The 18731-nt window shown below is 43.9% G+C and overlaps 1 protein-coding gene across 4 annotated transcripts in view; it reads right to left on the bottom strand.

Annotated features, from left to right (window-relative positions):
- The window catches only part of LOC126266657 (UDP-glucose 6-dehydrogenase), an 80879-nt gene that overhangs the window by 61423 nt on the left and 725 nt on the right, over nucleotides 1–18731 (bottom strand). For 2 of the 4 annotated variants that reach the window (XM_049971072.1, XM_049971073.1), the window contains exons 2-3: nucleotides 17447–17641; nucleotides 15084–15221 (exon numbers count right to left, since the gene is read on the bottom strand). In XM_049971072.1, coding sequence (XP_049827029.1) covers nucleotides 15084–15221; nucleotides 17447–17491 — 183 coding nt within the window. In that variant the 5' untranslated portion in view covers nucleotides 17492–17641. The remainder of the gene's footprint in view (nucleotides 1–15083; nucleotides 15222–17446; nucleotides 17642–18731) is intronic. The other 2 variants (XM_049971071.1, XM_049971070.1) reach the window with 1 other exon arrangement.

Genomic DNA, 18731 nt, shown 5'->3' with positions numbered 1-18731 from the left:
ATTATCCATTGTGTTTGAGGGTCTGGCGAGATCTAGGTCCTCAGTGGACACCAAAATCTCCATTCCATCCTCACACACCGAGCTTGTAAGTAGTGGTGGTGTGGGTGCCATCACTATTTCTTTGGTCTTAGGGGGTTTCTTTTTAGATTTAACTCACTGCTCCTTGTGTTTCCCTGACTGTGAGGACTTCACTGGCTCAGTCTCTGGGACTGAGTATGAGTGTGAATTCCTATAAAAAGCCACTTTGGGGCTCTTCAGCCACTGGCGGGTGTCATCTCCACTAGCAGAAATCTGGGAAGGGCGCGACCCAAGGGACCCCTTCCTATCGAGAGAAGCCGAAGAAGTTGTAAGCTTCTCTGGCTTGGAAGTGGGGACTGATGTCCCCAATGGTTGGGGGGGGGGGGGGTTTCTTCTGAAGTATGTGGTGCAGGAGCAACAGGGGGGGAATTCCCCCCCCCCCCCCCCCAATCAAGGGGACAGGTGTAGTCTTCTGGCTCTGAGAGGTGACTGGAATTGGTGGAGCTGATGGTCCCAGAACTGTTGTACCAGCAGCATAAGATGATGTTATATGCACAGGATGTAGGCGTTCAAATTTTCTCTCAGCCTAAGTGCAGGTCAGTCGGTCAAGTGTCTTTTACTCCATGATTTACCTTTCTTTCTGGAGAATCTTGCAGTCTGGCCAGCAAGGCAAATGGTGCTTTCCGCAGTTGACAGAGGTGGGAGGTGGGACACATGGAGTATTGGGATGTGATGGGCATCAGCAATCTCGATATGTGACACTGGAAGTACAGCAGGAAGACATATGGGCGGACTTCCAGCATCTAAAGCACCGTACTGGGGGAGGGATGTAGCGCTTTACATCACAGCAGTAGACCATCAACTTGACCTTCTCGGGCAACATATCACCCTCGAAGGCCAAGACGAAAGCACCGGTGGCAACCTGATTATCCCTCAGACCCCGGTGGACACTCTGGACGAAATGTACACCTTGCCACTCTAAATTGATGGGCGGCTCATCACTGGACTGCAAAAGAAGGTCCCTGGACCATATTTCACCTCTTATGGGGTGTGATGGTTACAGAAACGTCCCTCAGCTTGTCCCAAGTGAGTAATGCCCATGACTGGGCAGAGGATGCTGTTTTGATCAAGACTGACCCAGATCTCATTTTGGACAAGCCCTCCACCTCCCACAATTTGACCTCTAAAGGCTCAACAAAAAGCTGAGCCTTCAATGTCATGAAAGATTCCCCATCAGCTCTCTAACATAAAGGCACCGGGGCAAATAAGATCTGCTGCCATCCTTAGCCGGGTGTTCCTCCCATGGTGTGGCCAGGAAGGGGAACGATTTGGGGTTTTACTTTTGTCCATTGAATTGAGCTCGTGAACGCTTAGGGACTGCTGGTGTTTCACCATCAGCAAAAGATGATGGACTATGCTTCATTGCGTGTCATCCGCCCTGACGCCACCCACTCCAACCAGGAGCCCTCTCCACAGGTGCCACCCAGCTGCAGCAAAAGCCACCTGGCAGGGTGGTCATTGCTGGGAGTCCCGATACTCCACGGGGATGGACATCTTCCCCTTGGCATATGTGGGAGTTAATGGCGCAGGCATCAGCAGAGTGATCCCTGTGTGGTCAGGGGCCTACAACCAACAGGGTACATGGCATCCCCACACAACAGACTGGCTACCATGCTGGATAACGGGTGCAAAGAAGTCCACTGTCATCATCACTACAAAAAGAGACATTGCAGAGCGCATGGTGGAAAATGCACCCAGGAAGGTGTCCTGTCCCAAGAGATGGAGAATGAGTGGGACTGAAATGCGCCTACAAGAAAGTGGGCTAACGATCTCAATGCAAGATGGACACAATGCACTATGTAAGGTGCCCTTCCCTAATTGGCTCACTCTTTAGGAAAATTTTGAAGAATGGAGGTCAAATCCTACAGGAGACCATCACATAATGGCCGAAACGTATGAAACTCCTTTTAGTCGCCTCTTATGACAGGCAAGAATACCTTGGGCCTATTTTTACCCTCAGACCAGCAGTGGGAGGCGGGAGAGGACAACTGTTTCCCTGTGAGAAGACCACATAGAAGACTTCCACATAGCCATAGTCTCCATGACTTGCAGTTTGTTGTGCATACTGTTATGCAATTCCGTCTCCCAAAGCCGAAAAACCATGCGGCATAAGACAGAACGCAGGTCAGCATGGGAGATGCCCATCTTCAGTAAAATTTTCCGGGTTGCCTGTTTGGCCATCCTGTCTGCAAGTTCGTTGCCTGGGATTCCGACGTGTCGTGGGGTCCACACAAAGACCACTGAATGACGAGACTGCTCCAGTGCATAGATGGACTCCTGGATAGATGCTACCAGAGGATGGTGAGGGTAGCACTGGTTGATAGCTTGTAGGCTGCTCACCAAGTCAGTACACACGAGAAATGGCGCGCCAGGGCATGAGCGGATCTGCTCAAGAGCACGAGATATGGGCGCCAGCTCTGCAGTGAAACCACTGCACTCTGTGAACATACACAAAGCCTACGTGACCATCAGCCATCAAGCAGTCGGTGTAAACCATGTCAGAGCCCCCAGAACACATCAAGATCGAGAGGAAGAGACAGCGAAGAGCGGCGGGGTTAACTGAGTCCTTAGGGCCACGCAAAAGGTTCAGACGAAGCTGCGGCCAAGGGGTACACCATGGAGGCATATGTGAACAGACTGCAAGTAGAGGTGGTAAAGGGAAAGACTCCAGTTTGGAGAGAAGATACCACATGTGAACCGCAACCGTTAGCCCCCAACTGGTCTGGCGATGCGGGAGATGGATTGCCACAGGCAGGAAAAGGAGACGGTTATTCGGATCCTGAGAAGAACTACAAATGTGTGCATTGTAACTGGCAAGCAGTTGTGTACATCTGATCTGCAATGGAGGGACCCCAGCCTCCACCAGTATGCAAGTCACCGGACTCGTACTAAAAGCTCCTGTCTCTAGTCAGACCCTGCAATGGTGCATAGGGTTGAGTAAATGCAACACTGAGGGCGCTGCGAAACAATGAACCACACTCCCATAGTCAATTCGGGATTGGACAAGGGCATTTTAGAGCTGCTGCAGCGTAGAGCGATCTGCACTCCAATTGATGTTGCTCAGGCAATGGAGGGAAATTGAGTTTCTGCCAACACTTCTGCTTAAGCTGACGAAGATGAGGAAGCCAGGTCAATGTAGCATTGAAAACCAGTCCTAAGAATGGAATTGTCACCACTACAGTGAGGGGATTGTTAAGAAGGTAAAGTTCTGGGACCAGATGAACAACGGAAGTGCATGTCACACGACTTTGTGGCTGAAAACTGGAAGCTGTGCGCTACAGCCCATGACTGCGACTTGTGGATGGCTCCCAGTAGGCGCCGCTCAGCAACACCAGTTCTGGAGCAGCAGTATGAAATGCAGAAATCATATGCATACAGAGATGGTGCGACTGAAGGCCCTACAGCTGCTGCTAGACCATTAATGGCCACTAAAAATAGACACACACTCAATACTTAGCCCTGATGGATGCCATTCTCCTGGAGATGGGGGAAACTATGGGAGGCACCAACGTGCACATGGAAAGTACGAAGCGAAAGGAAGTTTTGGTTAAAAATTGGGAGTGGGCCCCGGAGACCCCACTCATACAATGTGGTAAGGATATGGTGTCACCAGGTCGTGTTTTATGCTTTACGTAAGTAAAAAAAGGCAGCAACTAGGTGTTGAAAAAAGCCTGTTTGGATGGTAGACTCAAGGGATACCAGATTATCAGTGGTAGAGTGACCCTGGTGGAAGCCACCCTGACATGGGGCCAGGAGGCTACTTGACTCCAGAACCCAACTCAACCGCCGACACACCATACATTCCAGCAGCTTACAAAGAATGTCACCGAGGCTAATGGGCCGATAGCTATCCATGTCAAGCAGATTCTTATTGGGTTGGAGCACTGGAATTACAGTGCTCCCGTGCCATTGTGATGGAAAGATATCATCTCACCAGATACGTTTACAGACGACAAGGAGATGCCGCTTGTAGTGAGCCAAAAGGTGTTACACAGCTGACTGTGGATCTGATCTGGCCCAGGAGCTGTGTCGGGGAAACATGCAAGGGTGCTGAGGAGCTCCCACTCTGTACATGAGACGTTATAGGATTCACTGTGGCCTGTAGTGAACAAGAGGACTTTCCCTTCTAGCCGCCGTCTGAGAGTGTGAAAAGCTGGGGAGTAATTCTACGATGCAGAGGCTTGACCATAGTGCTCAGCAAAGTGCTCGGCAATCGTATTTGCGTCGGTAGGTAACACGCCTTTTATGCTAACACTAGGAACACCTGTTGGGGCCTGGTAACCAAAAAATGCAGCTGTTTAAAGGCTATAAGGTGCTCCATGGAAGGGTGCCACTTGTGCCACTGTAGAGTTTACCAATGATCCTTAATTTCCTCAACGACTTCCAGCTACCACCAAGGACTGCCTTATGCCTGGGGCACCCTAAAGAGGGAGGGATCGTGTTGTCTGCCACAGAAATGATTGTTGTTGTCACGTGCTCATCCATCACATCGATGTTACCGTGTGGGGGGGGATTCAATGGTGGCAGCAGAGTTAAAAGTTTCTCAGTCCACCTTGTTTAAAGCCCAAATGGGCAGGCATCCATTGGCGTGACGCTGAGGCAGTGACAGGAAGATGGGAAGTGGTCACTACCACATAAGGCATCCTGTGCTCTCCAGTGGATAATGGGAGAAGTCCTGGGCTGTAAATTAATAAATCATTGGCCGAGTAACTACTGTGAGCCACACTGAAATGTGTGGTGGCCCCAGTATTTAAGAGGCAGAGGTTGAACAGAGACAGTAAAGTTTACACACCTCTGTCTCGGTCAGTAAGCACGGTGCCACCCCATAAGGGGTTATGGGCATTAAAATCTCCCAAAAGTAGGAAAGGTTTAGGGAGTTGATCAATCAGTGCAGTTAAATTCAGAGGTACTGCACCATCTGGAGGAAGATATACATTGCAGACAATTATTTCCTGCACCGTCCTCATTCTGACAGCCACAGCATCAAGAGGGGTTTGAAGGGGCACAGTTTCACTACAGACTGACTTTAGGACATAAAGCCTAACTCCACCTGACACTCTATTATAGTCGCTCTGGTTCCTTCTGTCCCTTACAGCTGTGGAGGACAGGGGTCCGCATTGCCAGGAACCAGGCTCCCTGGAGGGCAATGCGGAAAGCAGGTGTAAAGCTTAACAGTTGCCGTAGCTCAGGCAGACGGTGAAAAAAGCCGCCGCAATTCCACTGGAGGATGACGTCATCGTGAAATTGGGAAGGCATGAAACATTCAATGAGGTAGTTTACGCCTGAGGGTCACCTGCAGCCACCAACTTTTTGCTGAGCAGTCTGTTTCATTGCGTCTGGTGAGATCTAGGTCCTCAGCAGATGCCAGAAACTCCACCTTATCTGAAAATGCAGAGCTTTTAGGTTGCCACCGCAATTCCCTTGGTATTGGGTACCTTCTTTTTGGATTTCTCTCACTGCTCCTTAGGTTTCTCTGGCCGGGAGGATTTCACTGACTCAGTCTCCATGAATGAGGATGACCGTGAAGCCCTACAATCAGCTGCTTTTGGGCTCTTCAGCCCCTGGTGGGTGTCACTTTCCCACTAGCAGAAACCTGGGAAGGGAGTGACCCAAGGGACCCCTTCCTAGTAAGAGGAGCTGAAGAATTGCGGACTGACATCCCCCATGGTTGTGGGAGTGTTGCTCCTGAAGTAGATGGTGCAGGAGCAACAGGGAGGGAAATGTCCCCACCATCAAGGAGGCAGGTGTAGCCGTCTGGTTCTGAGAGGTGACAAGGGTGCAAGGAACTGATGGGTTCTAGGCGCGCATTCCGGAACTGTGCGACTGCTACGGTCGCAGGTTGGAATCCTGCCTCGGGCATGGATGCGTGTGATGTCCTTAGGTTAGTTAGGTTTAAGTAGTTCTAAGTTCTAGGGGACTGATGACCACAGCAGTTGAGTCCCATAGTGCTCAGAGCCATTTGAACCATTTTTTTTTTAACTGATGGAGCGACAACTGTTTTCATAGCGGTGGTGTAAGAGGATGTAGGCACTCAAATTTTCTCTTAGACTCAGTGTAGGTCAGTTGGTCCGGGGTCTTATATTCCATGATTTTCTCCTCTTTCTGTAAAATCCTGCAGTCTGGCAAGCAAGGTGAATGATGCTCTTTGCAGTTGACACAGGTGGGAGGTGGGGCACATGGAGTATTGGGATGTGATGGACGTCCACAATCTTGACATGTGATGCTGGAAGTACAGCGGGGAAGTCATATGGCCGAACTCCCAGCACTTAAAGCACTGCATCGGTGGAGGGATATATGGCTTGACGTCGCAGCGTTAGACCATCACCTTGACCTTCTCGGGCAATGTGTCACCCTCTATTATATTACTGCACAGATCGCAGATGACTTCACCAATGCAACCTGACAAAGACGATGGAAACATGACCTACGAGGTATATAGAGGCCAATCAGCATGATGGAAAGCCCGGTGTGGGGGGGGGGGGGGGGGTAATAGAGTCATTGGGAGGCAGGAAGAGAATCAACAGAAACTGGGCACTGTCACAGAGGTCATCCTGTGGTGACCAGTGTAAGGAAGGAAGAAGGGATGGGGAAGAGAGCGGAAGATCAGTGGCAGAGAAAGTGCTACTTGCAGCACTAAAATGGGAAGGGGAACCATCATTAAGAAGGCACAGGTTGTGGCCTGCAAGAAACTTGTCAGTGAGGGGCCCCCACCTAGATGACTAAGCACAGCTCCGCATAGGGTGATGGGAATTAAAATCCCCAACAAGGAGGAAGGGAGGGGGGAGTTGCTGAAGGAGGGAATCCTACCACCAGCGGCACCAAACAAGGGTGGGCGGCCACAGCCTCCACACAGCAGGAAAACGCAAGCACTGGCAGCATCACGGTAGCGGGGCGTACAGCTTTACGTCACATTGATAACACAAAATGTTGACCAGCTCTGGGATGGTATCTCCTAAGAAGGGAAGAATAAAGGTGCCAGTGTCAGCACAGTTGTCTTTACTATCCTTCTGCACATGCAAAATGAACGGTGCATCGCTCCAGCCCACTTCGGCCCAAAGTTTCTGATCAGTTTGAAGGATGAGATCCCTATGAAAAATCACTTCCTGGGCCATATTCAAAGACTGGTGAGACTCTGGGACATTGCCAAGATGATCTCAAGCACAGAGAGCAGCAGGCTGGATGCATCTTACTGAGAGACTTCAGTTCACCAAACTTGTCCTCAATATTCTTCACAAAAAACAATGGCTTCGTGGCAGTGAATGTGTGCCCATCCATCCTAGTACAGACCAGGTACTGGGGAAAATGTTTCATCCCAAATGCAAGCCCATCCCTCCTCCCACAGGGTAGCCAGAGAAGGGAAGATTGCAGAGTCGTAAGAAGCAGCATTCAATGATACGTTACCAATAGAAGAGATGGCAGTTTGAGAATGGTCAGATTTTTGCAGCTTGATATGCTTCATGTGCCAAGCATCTTGCCTGATAACAACCCACTCTGCTCAGAGGCTCTCCTCATGGGTGCCACCCACCACAGCAAAGGCCATCTGGCATGGTGGTCATTGCCAGTAATTATGATGCTCCTGGATGACAAGCAACCCGTGTTGTCAGTAGGATCAGCCAGATGAGAACATAACAGCCCCACCATACAGACTAGCTGCATGTGCTGGTGACCTAGCAGGGCGAAGGGTGGTTAGATGGGGAAGGAAGGGGGGGGAAGGGGGGAGAGAGAAATCCACACTGTAAATGCTACGGAGGGAGTTCTTTCCCAAATGACTCACACTAAGGACATAAGATTTAGAAGTGGAGGTCAAACACCTAGGAGGTATCCAAAAACACCAAAAATGATGAAAGAGAAAAGGCAAGAGAAACGAAACCACAAGAAATACGGAAAACCAAATGGATCGCCAGGTCGACATAACTAAGACCACTGAAGGAGGGGAAGTAGGGGGCAGCAGGAAAGGAGCGAGGATGGGGAGGAAGGGGTGCAGAGAAGAAGAAGCTGCAACAGCTTGGGGTCCCATGCTCGAATTCACGAAAGAACTGTGGACTCCCTGGGGAGGGAAGGGTGGGGGTTGAATAGCAACAAACAAACTGGTTTAAGATTGGAATATTTATCATAAGTTAGTGGTCAATGGTGAGGGCACATTTATTGCAGTAAAGAACTCAGCAATATCTAGACAGGTCATTATGGGTTCCGAATGTGAATTACTCTGTGTGAAATTAAGCATCATAAGTCAGCCAAAAATGGCCATTGGATGCTTCTATAGAGTGCTGTAAATGTAGAGCATTTCAGAGAGAACTTGCAGAATATCGTTAATAATTTCCTCGATCAAGCTGCAGTAATGGGGGGGTGACTTCAACTTGCCAGGTATACAGTGAGAGAGTCATGCTATTAAAACTAGTGTAACTGGCTAGGATTTGTGTGACTTTATTTGAATATCGTGTTCAAAAAGTACTTCGAGCAGATGGGTAGAGAATCACCTTGTGAGTCTTAAGCTTCTTAGCAACAGACAGACTTGAACTTATCAAATCACTTAACACAGAGTAAGGCTGTGATGGCAACTATGAGCACAGGTTTTACAAGGAATGTTAAGAAAGGTAGGAAGATATTTTTGCTAGCAAGAGTTACAGGATAAAAACTGCAGAGTACCTGAGTAAGCAGCATCAAATATTCAGTGATGAAGACAAAGATGTGAGGCACCCATGGAAATAATTCAAAAGCCTTAGACAAGTATGTTCTGAGCATGTTTTTAAGGGATTGGGAAGATCCATAATTGTTTATAGCCATGTTATAAAACTGATACATAAACAGAGCTTCATAACTCTTTCAAGATAAGTCAAAACCTAGTCGACAGACAAAACTTGAATGAAGCTAAAATCGGTATGAGGTCAGCAATGAGAGAAGCGTTCAATGGCTCTGCAAGTAAAATTTTGGCAACAACTCCGAGTAAAAACCATAAGAGGCTTTGATCTTATGTAAAAATCAATAAGTAATTCAAAATCCTCTATTCATTCACTCCGTGACCATACTGGCACTAAAATGGAAGATAACAGAGAGAAGTCTGAAATGCTGAATTTGGTCTTCTAAAATGCTTTCACCGTGGAAGATTGTAACAGGGTCCCTCTTGTCAATCACCATGTTGTTGTTGTTGTTGTTGTTGTTGTTGTTGTTGTTGTTGTGGTCTGCAGTCCTGAGAACGGTTTGAGGCAGCTCTCCATGCTAATCTATCCTGTGCAAGCTTCTTCATCTCCCAGTACCTAGTGCAACCTACATCCTTCTGAATCTGCTTAGTGTATTCATCTCTTGGTCTCCCTCTACGATTTTTACCCTCCACACTGCCCTCCATTAATAAATTTGTGATCCCTTGATGCCTCAGAACATGTCCTACCAACCGATCCCTTCTTCTGGTCAAGTTGTACCACAAACTTCTCTTCTCCCCAATCCTATTCAATACTTCCACATTAGTTACGTGATCTACCCATCTAACCTTCAGCATTCTTCTGTAGCACCACATTTCAAAAGCTTCTATTCTCTTCTTTGCCCAAACTATTTACCGTCCATGTTTCACTTCCATATATGGCTACACTCCATACAAATACTTTCAGAAAGGACTTCCTGGACACTTCAATCTATATTCGATGTTAACAATTTTCTCTTCTTCAGAAACGCTTTCCTTGCTATTGCCAGTCTACATTTTATATCCTGTCTACTTCGACCATCATCACTTATTTTGCTCCCCAAATAGCAAAACTCCTTTACTACTTTAATTGTCTCATTTCCTAATCTAATTCCCTCAGCATCACCCGACTTAATTCGCCTACATTCCATTATCCTTGTTTTGCTTTTGTTGATGTTCATCTTATATCCTCCTTTCAAGACACTGTCCATTCCGTTCAACTGCTCTTCCAAGTCCTTTGCTGTCTCTGACACAATTACAATGTCATCGGCAAACCTCAAAGTTTTTATTTCTTCTCCGTGGATTTTAATACCTACTCCGAATTTTTCTTTTGTTTCTTTTACGGCTTGCTCAATATACAGATTGAATAACATCGGGGAGAGACTACAACCCTGTCTCACCCTCTTCCCAACCACTGCTTCCCTTTCATGTCCCTCAACTCTTCTAACTGCCATCTGGTTTCTGTACAAATTGTAAATAACCTTTAGCTCCCTGTATTTTACCCCTGCCACCTTCAGAATTTGAAAGAGAGTATTCTACTCAACATTGTCAAAAGCTTTCACTAAGTCTATAAATGCTAGAAACGTAGGTTTGCCTTTCCTTAATCTAGCTTCTAAGAAAGTCGTAGGGTCAGTATTGCCTCACGTGGTCCAACATTTCTACAGAATCCAAACTGATCTTCCCCGAGGTCAGCTTCTACTAGTTTTTCCATTTGTCTGTAAAGAATTCGCGTTAGTATTTTGCAGATGTGACTTATTAAACTGATAGTTCGGTAATTTTCACTTCTGTCAATACCTGGGATTGGAATTATTATATTCTTCTTGAAGTCTGAGGGTATTTCGCCTGCCTCATACATCTTGCTCACCAGATGGTAGAGTTTTGTCAGGACTGGCTCTCCCAAGGCCGTCAGTAGTTCCAATGGAATGTTGTCTACTCCGGGGGCCTTGTTTCGACTCAGGTCTTTCAGTGCTTTGTCAAACTCTTCACGCAGTATCGTATCTCCCATTTCATCTTCATCTACATCCTCCTCCATTTCCATAATATTGTGCTCAAGTACATCACCCTTGTATAGACCCTCTATATACTCCTTCCACCTTTCTGCTTTCCTTTCTTTGCTTAGAACTGGGTTTCCACCTGAGCTCTTTATGTTCATACAAGTGGTTCACTTATCTCCAAAAGTCTCTTTAATTTTCCTGTAGGCAGTATCTTAGCCCTAGTGAGATAAGCCTCTACATCCATACATTTGTCCCCTAGCCATCCCTGCTTAGCCATTTTGCACTTCCTGTCGATCTCATTTTTGAGACGTCTGTATTCCTTTTTGCCTGCTTCATTTACTGCATTTTTATATTTTCTCCTTTCATCAATTAAATTCAATATTTCATCTGTTACCCAAGGATTTCTACTAGCCCTCGTCTTTTTACCTACTTGATCCTCTGCTGCCTTCACTACTTCATCCCTAAAAGCTACCCATTCTTCTTCTACTGTATTTCTTTCCCCCATTCCTGTCAATTGCTCCCTTATGCTCTCCCTGAAACTATGTACAACCTCTGGTTCTTTTAGTTTATCCAGTTCCCATCTCCTTAAATTCCCACCTTTTTGCAGTTTCTTCAGTTTTAATCTACAGTTCATAACCAATAGATTGTGGTCAGAGTCCACATCTGCCCCTGGAAATGTCTCACAATTTAAAACCTGTTTCCTAAATCTCTGTCTTACCATTATATAATCTATCTGATACCTTTTAGTATCTCCAGGCTTCTTCCATGCATACACCATTCTTTCATGGTTCTTAAACCAAGTGTTAGCTATGATTAAGTTATGCTCTGTGCAAAATTCTACCAGGCGGCTTCCTCTTACATTTCTTAGCCCCAATCCATATCCACCTACTATGTTTCCTTCTCTCCCTTTTCCTACACTCGAATTCCAGTCACCCATGACTATTAAATTTTCATCTCCCTTCACAACCTGAATAATTTCTTTTATGTTATCATACATTTCTTCAATTTCTTCGTCATCTGCAGAGCTAGTTTGCATATATACTTGTACTACTGTAGTAGGTGTGGGCTTCGTATCTAACTTGGCCACAAGAATGCGTTCACTATGCTGTTTGTAGTAGCTTACCCGCATTCCTATTTTCCTATTCATTATTAAACCTACTCCTGCATTACCTCTACTTGATTTTGTATTTATAACCCTGTATTCTCCTGATAACGACATCCTCTTGATTAGTCCCCGCCCACAGATCCGAATGGGGGACTATTTTACCCAAGAGGTCGCCATCATCATTTAATCATACAGTAAAGCTGCATGCCCTCGGAAAAAATTACGGCCGTAGTTTCCCCTTGCTTTCAGCCGTTTGCAGTACCAGCACAGCAAGGCCGTTTTGGCTATTGTTACAAGGCCAGATCAGTCAGTCATACAGACTGTTGCCCATGCAACTACTGAAAAGGCTGCTGCCCCTCTTGAGGAACCACACGTTTGTCTGGCCTCTCAACAGATACCCCTCCATTGTGGTTGTGCCTACAGTACGGCTATCTGTATCGCTGAGGCACGCAAGCCTCCCCACCAACGGCAAGGTCCATGGTTCATGGGGGGGAGGGTCAATCACCATATGGACATTGATATGGCAGGTATTGAGATAACCAACTGTGGATTAGAAAAGCAATTACAGTCACTTAGAAGTGGAAAGGCATCAGAGGCAGATGAAATCAAATGGGCGAGGGCCTCCCATCATATAGATCTGTCGCCTGGTGCAAGTCTTTTAGTTGGTGCCACTTCAGTGACTTGCTTGTTGCTGAGGATGAGATAATGATGCTGGGAATCAAACCCAGGCCCCTCGCATGGCATTCTACCATGCTGACCACTGAGCTATGAAGGCGGACATCAGGAGCAGATGAGATATCTATAAGATTCTGCAAAGATCATGCAAAAGAATTTGTTCCCCTTCTAGCAGCAGTTTATTGTAGATTGCCGGTGTAACAAAGGATACCTATCAATCAGATAAAGGTACAGGTCAGTTCCATTTTCAAGAAGGGCCTTAGGACAGATGCATGTGATTATAGGCCTATATTGTTGACAATCTGTTTTAGAATTACAAAACACATTTTATGCTCAAGAATTATGACACTTTTGAAAAATAAAAATCTCCTCCATAAAAAATCAATATGGATTCCGTATAGAGAGATCTCGCAAAACTCAGCTCACTCTGTTTCTCCATGAGATCCATAGTCTATTGACAATGGCACTCCGGTTGAAGATGTGTTCCTTGACTTCAGAAAGGCATTAACACCATCCCACACTGTTGGTTGGCGAAAAAAATATGGGCTTAACAAATGTTGGAACAGATTTAGGAATGGATTCAAGAATTCCTTCCAGACAGAACTCAACGTGTTGGCCTAAGGATGTGTAATAGGACCATTACTGTTTACAATGTATATAAATGACCTAGTGGAACGGGTAAGAAACTCTAAGACTGCTCACAGATGATAGGACTGTCTACAGGAAAGTAGCAATGCCAGATGACATTATCGAATTGCAGAATGAAGTGCAAGATATTGATGAATGGAGCAGGCTGTGGCAGATGACATTGAATGTGAATAAATGTTATGTATTGCACATACATAGGAGAAGAAATCCTTCCACATACATCTCGTGAAATGATCATAAAGAGAAAACTGGAGAAATTAGAGATAATACAGAGGCGTAACGGCAATCACTCTTCCCTCACACCATTTGCGAGTGGAACAGGCGAAGGGGGATCAGTTAAGGGTACCAGAAGAACCCTCTGCCACACACCATTAGGGGACTTGCAAAGTACGATGTAGACCTAGATCCTGGTGCCCTTTGAATCACACGTGAAAACTGCTAGTAGTGTGACATGTTGCACTGTCCTGCAGGTACATGCCTTTGTGCCACGAAAGAGCAAACTGCAAGTAGGGGTAGACATAGTGCCTGAGGATAGATGCATAATTGTGTTGATCCAATCTCCCTTTCATAATGATGAAATCACACAATGAATGCCATCCGTCTTCCTGGACCTTTCCAAAGATTGTTGCGGCATGTTTGCTTTCAGACTTTTCATGCCATAAATGCCAACAGCCATCTGTCCAATAGTGCATAAAACATGGTTCGTATGAAGTGGCCACCTGCCGCCACTCAGTGGACATCCAGTTGTGATACTGGCATGCAAATTCCACCTGCATCGCTAGTCAACAGCACTCAGTATTGGTGCCTGAACCATGTGCTTGCTGTGGAAGCCCATATGCAGCAACACTTGCTGAATGGTCATTGAGGAGACACTATTGCTAGCCCCTTGGTTCACCTGTGCAGTTAGTTGCTCATCAGATGCACATTTTTCTGTCCACAGTATGCATTAAACATGCCGGTACACAAGCAGTTCATAAAATTAGACATTTTGGATACTCTTCCACCTCAGGCCCAAAAGCCAATGATCATGTCCCTTTAGCTGTCAGGTCAATCACATTACACATTATGACAAAGAATGCACTGTTTTCCGTATCCCCATGATAACCTTTATATGTACTCCACTGCTAGTGCTGCCATTTGCCATCTGTGAGCCGTCATTGTCTGTTGACATCCAGCATAGATGGTGATAGTGTTAATGTGACAGGACCATGTATAATGTCTTACTACTGGTACTTTTGAAGTCCCACAAAGTTTAGTCCTTTGCACAGCATATGCAGTGCTTCGGCATTTACATACCTCTCTGTTGGTCTGACTGTTTCTTGCCTTAGCTTTTTTAGCAGACAGTCTAAATATAACTTCAGTTGAGTAGCAGTCTTATAGTGCCAGGTTTCTATTTGTACATTCCCTCCAATCCATTCACATGAATTTTGCAAGGGATATGGCTAACATTTGGAGATGGAGAAAAAGTATCCATTCTTTCTCCCCAGTCCTTTCTTTGGTTAGTGCCAGCCTGGCACATTTTATCCTGTTGGCTGTAAGAATGTTGACATAATGCTACATTTTTACGTACACTGGTATACCTGTTTGTCCCAAAACCTCATGAAAGACGATCAGTGCACACAGTAGTCCATTCTTCTTATGGTGCACCTTATCAAAACTGCGTGTCCTATGAAACATATCACTCCCATACCATTTGGTTCGAGTAAAAAGAGCAAGCATCACAACCCGTATTTAACATCTGAGATAAAGTAAGTTATCAAAATATAGTATACGTAAACTGACAGTTTGGCTGCAAAACCAAACACTTGTAAAACACTCAAAGAAGATTTGTGATTGGACCAAAAGGCAAGTGCAACCAACTGAGTGTGGACTATACTTATGACTACTAATTGTAAAATAGGAATCTTACCTTTCCATTTCCAAATGTCTTTGTAGGTGTGTTAACTGAAATAAATATTAGGTCTGCTTCTTTGATAGCAGTTTCAATGTCAGTGGAGAAAAACAGATTGCGTCCTCTGCATTCCTTTACAACATCATCTAGACCAGGCTGTAAAATAATAAAAGAAATGGAATACCGTGAACATCCACATCTATAACTCACCAACAAGATTGAGAACATTTTTTTTTGTTACATAACAGTTCCTCCTCCATTTAATTCTTCAAACTAATTTTTTCTGCTAGATTCCAAACAGAAAAAGTTATTTTGAAGAATGCACTCCAGTAATATGCTACATCTGCTGCAAAGATTTTAATGTGACACAATTAGTCTATGCATTACGTTGCAATAGTATAATGTTAAGTAATGCCCTGGACCATCGAGAAACTGACAGAGACAGAGAGAGAGGAGAGCGAGGCACTAATGATACTAAGTAGAATAAAAAGGGAAAAATTAAGGCAGTTTTCGTCATTTATTTCTGAAAGCATTTGAACAGGAAGTAATATAAACTTTGCAAACAACATTAACATTCTTACACTTACCACTAGACTTATAACTAACTCTCTCATGTAGATAACTGTCTAAACCAATTTGACATTCCAAGTTAGTTAAGCGTGATGCTGGTACAAGAATCATTGTTCAAAGTGATTTTGCTTGGAACGGGATGTTTGAGCAGAAGGTCAAGTTTTGGGAAGTTGCAATTGTACAATGGTCTATATATGAGAACATACTATTCCATCTCTCAACCTAAGCTGTTGACCAAGCATTACCAATGACAAAATACAATGTTATGAGAAGCAAGATACTTCTCATTTGTAAGTAACAAACATTTGAGATGCCTCCAACATATAAAAAAGCCAGTAAAACTTAACAGCTGTGCTTCATCCATAATCTTAGTGTGAGTAACAAATCCGAGGATGTCTTTGACCCAACTCATCGCTTGGCCACTCAAAGCCTGGCAATTTTAAGAGTTCTGCAGTTTAGCGTAGTCTATTAATTAGAAATACAGAGTAGCCAAAACAGGATGAAAACACCGAAGATGTATCAATTGGGAACTTCACATTACTCTGTTGCCAATTCAATGGTCCCTTTTCACCTGATAAGATTATTATGATCCTGGAAAATCCTGTGTGGCATGTGAATAATGGGACAAAGACAACAGATAATTAACTGAAACTTGTGATACCACTTCACCAATTCAACCTCTACTATACCCTCTAGCTCAGGACAAATCATTTCGTCCCACAACCAACATACCAAATAGTAATACAAAGACTAAAAAGTCAGTATTCTGTGTTGTCATTAAATGGCACAGCACCATCATCATGTCATGGGACTAAGCCAGCATCTGGTATTGGTAGCTTCATTTGATCAAAGATAATGACATACCAAAAAGAAATACAATCGAATGTGGTTTCTCACTATGAAAGTACTATTAATGGTTGTAACACATGGGTAGATATACATGCATGCCCCATTTATGGCACGATATCACACTCTGAACTTTCACGATAAAGTTGAATTGCAGAAAACCAGTGAAGATTTGAATTGTTTCAATGCACAAACAGCAGTACTTGCACAAGAAACAGCTGTCATTCTACATATGAATACATCTTCAGAGGTCTTTATATTTCATTGAAGTTTCTCATACTGAGAAAACGTATGGAGTGATCTAAATTTAGCTTGAAAAAACATTTTACAGCCAAGATCGCATTAATCAGCATTTATTATTGACAACCAGTTTCAACATTTTAAACAGTCATCATCTAATCTTCAAAAATATTTTAGGGATGAAATGCAGTCCATTATGTTTATTTACAGTTATGTAAAATGTGACAGTTGTTAACTTGCTACACATATGCAATGTCATTCACATCAATGCCTCCACACCTTATTAGACTGGTTCACAGTAGATGCCGACAGTACAGTTTGCATTTTTTACAAGCACATGAAATACATTATGAAACTTACTCACCAGGAAAATTATGATCATCCTAAGCATAACTCTCATCTCATTTACATAGCAATTTGCTGTTCTAACCATTGTAATAACTTTGATCTTCTTCAACCCGTCTGTTTGTACCTTTGTGACTGCTCTACATTAACTGCTGTGTTCAATATATCACTTTGCCTGCTCACAAACAGTCACTTTCCAACCTAGCCTAGACCTCCGGTAGCACTACATATCAGTATCTCACCAAATCAAAAATTTCATATTCACCTTTGCTAGCTTTGCCAACATGCAACCAAATTGTCACTTTCCAAACTAATCTAGATTTTAAGCTACATTACAGATCAGTGTTGTCACAACCTATATTTAAAAAGTTAATACATACACACAAAACTAAGATCTCAGTCATCTGCTCTCCTTCCATTTGCATACATATGGAGTCACCTGCCACATCATCATCATGTTTCCCCAAAACTCAGTATGACTCCCATTCTGAAACTTGTTCTTTTGCACTCGCCTGCCATTAAGAACTTCAATCCAATCACAGGTACAATAATAAGAAACTCAGAGTTGGTCCTTCCTTTGAACAACAGAGAATTATTTCTTGTTGCAGATCAGCTACAAGAAAGCACATTGTACATATTTATCTACACTGGTAACAACAGAAAAGTTCATATAAAAATAGTCAATTACAATATTATTTTCATCTATGCACTACCCTACACGTTATCAGAAGTTGGTGTGATGTGACCGTGTGATTAGTGTATTTGTGAGGATTGTCAAATTAACATTAGTTTGGTAGAAAGAAAAGAAAAATAGTAATAGTATGCTCTGAAGATTACCTAAACAGGAGACAAAAATATCTAGCAAGCAACATACAACTGGGGTAGCTGTTTTTCATAATCTCTCTAATAATTTTTTTTTATAAGAATTACACTATCCCAAAAACCATTGTAGGCATCTACAGCAGTAGTCGTTACTCTAACTCTTCTGATCAACCAGCCCAGTGGAAATTGTAGGACAAGCATGTTTTCAGTCATTGTAAAGTTATCAGAATTGTAAGACATTGACTTGGGACTAGCATTTTTTCAAGAGCACAATCTCAAAAATAGAATTAAATATGCATCTTAAAGTACTATTTCTTTAACAAATATAGTCATGTGAAATGCAACAGAAACTTTAAGGAAACAAAACATTTGCACTTTATATTGGAACACAATCTTTCCCCTCATTTCAGTTTCAGAGAATAACAACTCAGCTAACCAAATGAGTCGGGAAGACTGAAAATCCCCACAAAGAATTAATATCAGTGACAACAGCCCAAACATGAATGATCAAAGTTTCCCTTGTGCATCCTACACTTACTTTTGAAAATCGGTTTCTGGTTTACATCCCAAGTACAAAACACTGCCGCTGAATGTACAGCTGTTAGTGTGTTTGAGTACTGAAACAGATTTTCAATTACAGGGCATCAATTTTATTCTGACTGACAATAATACAAATAAGTTTGTAGTTACTCTTCTGTGGGATTTTAAGGAGTAGCAATGTTGGGGATCTTGGAGGAAGCAGCCAACTGTTCTTTACTGCTTCCAACTACAACAACGATAGCATCATAGTACTTTTGCACCTGAAAAATGGCAATCATACTAATCGGGGATCTTTTTCTGTGT

The sequence above is a fragment of the Schistocerca gregaria genome, chromosome 4, assembly GCF_023897955.1.
Source record: "Schistocerca gregaria isolate iqSchGreg1 chromosome 4, iqSchGreg1.2, whole genome shotgun sequence".
In the NCBI taxonomy this organism is placed as follows: Eukaryota; Metazoa; Arthropoda; class Insecta; order Orthoptera; family Acrididae; genus Schistocerca; species Schistocerca gregaria.
Note: the sequence above shows the minus strand (reverse complement) of the source record. Positions and strands in the feature narration are given on the sequence as shown.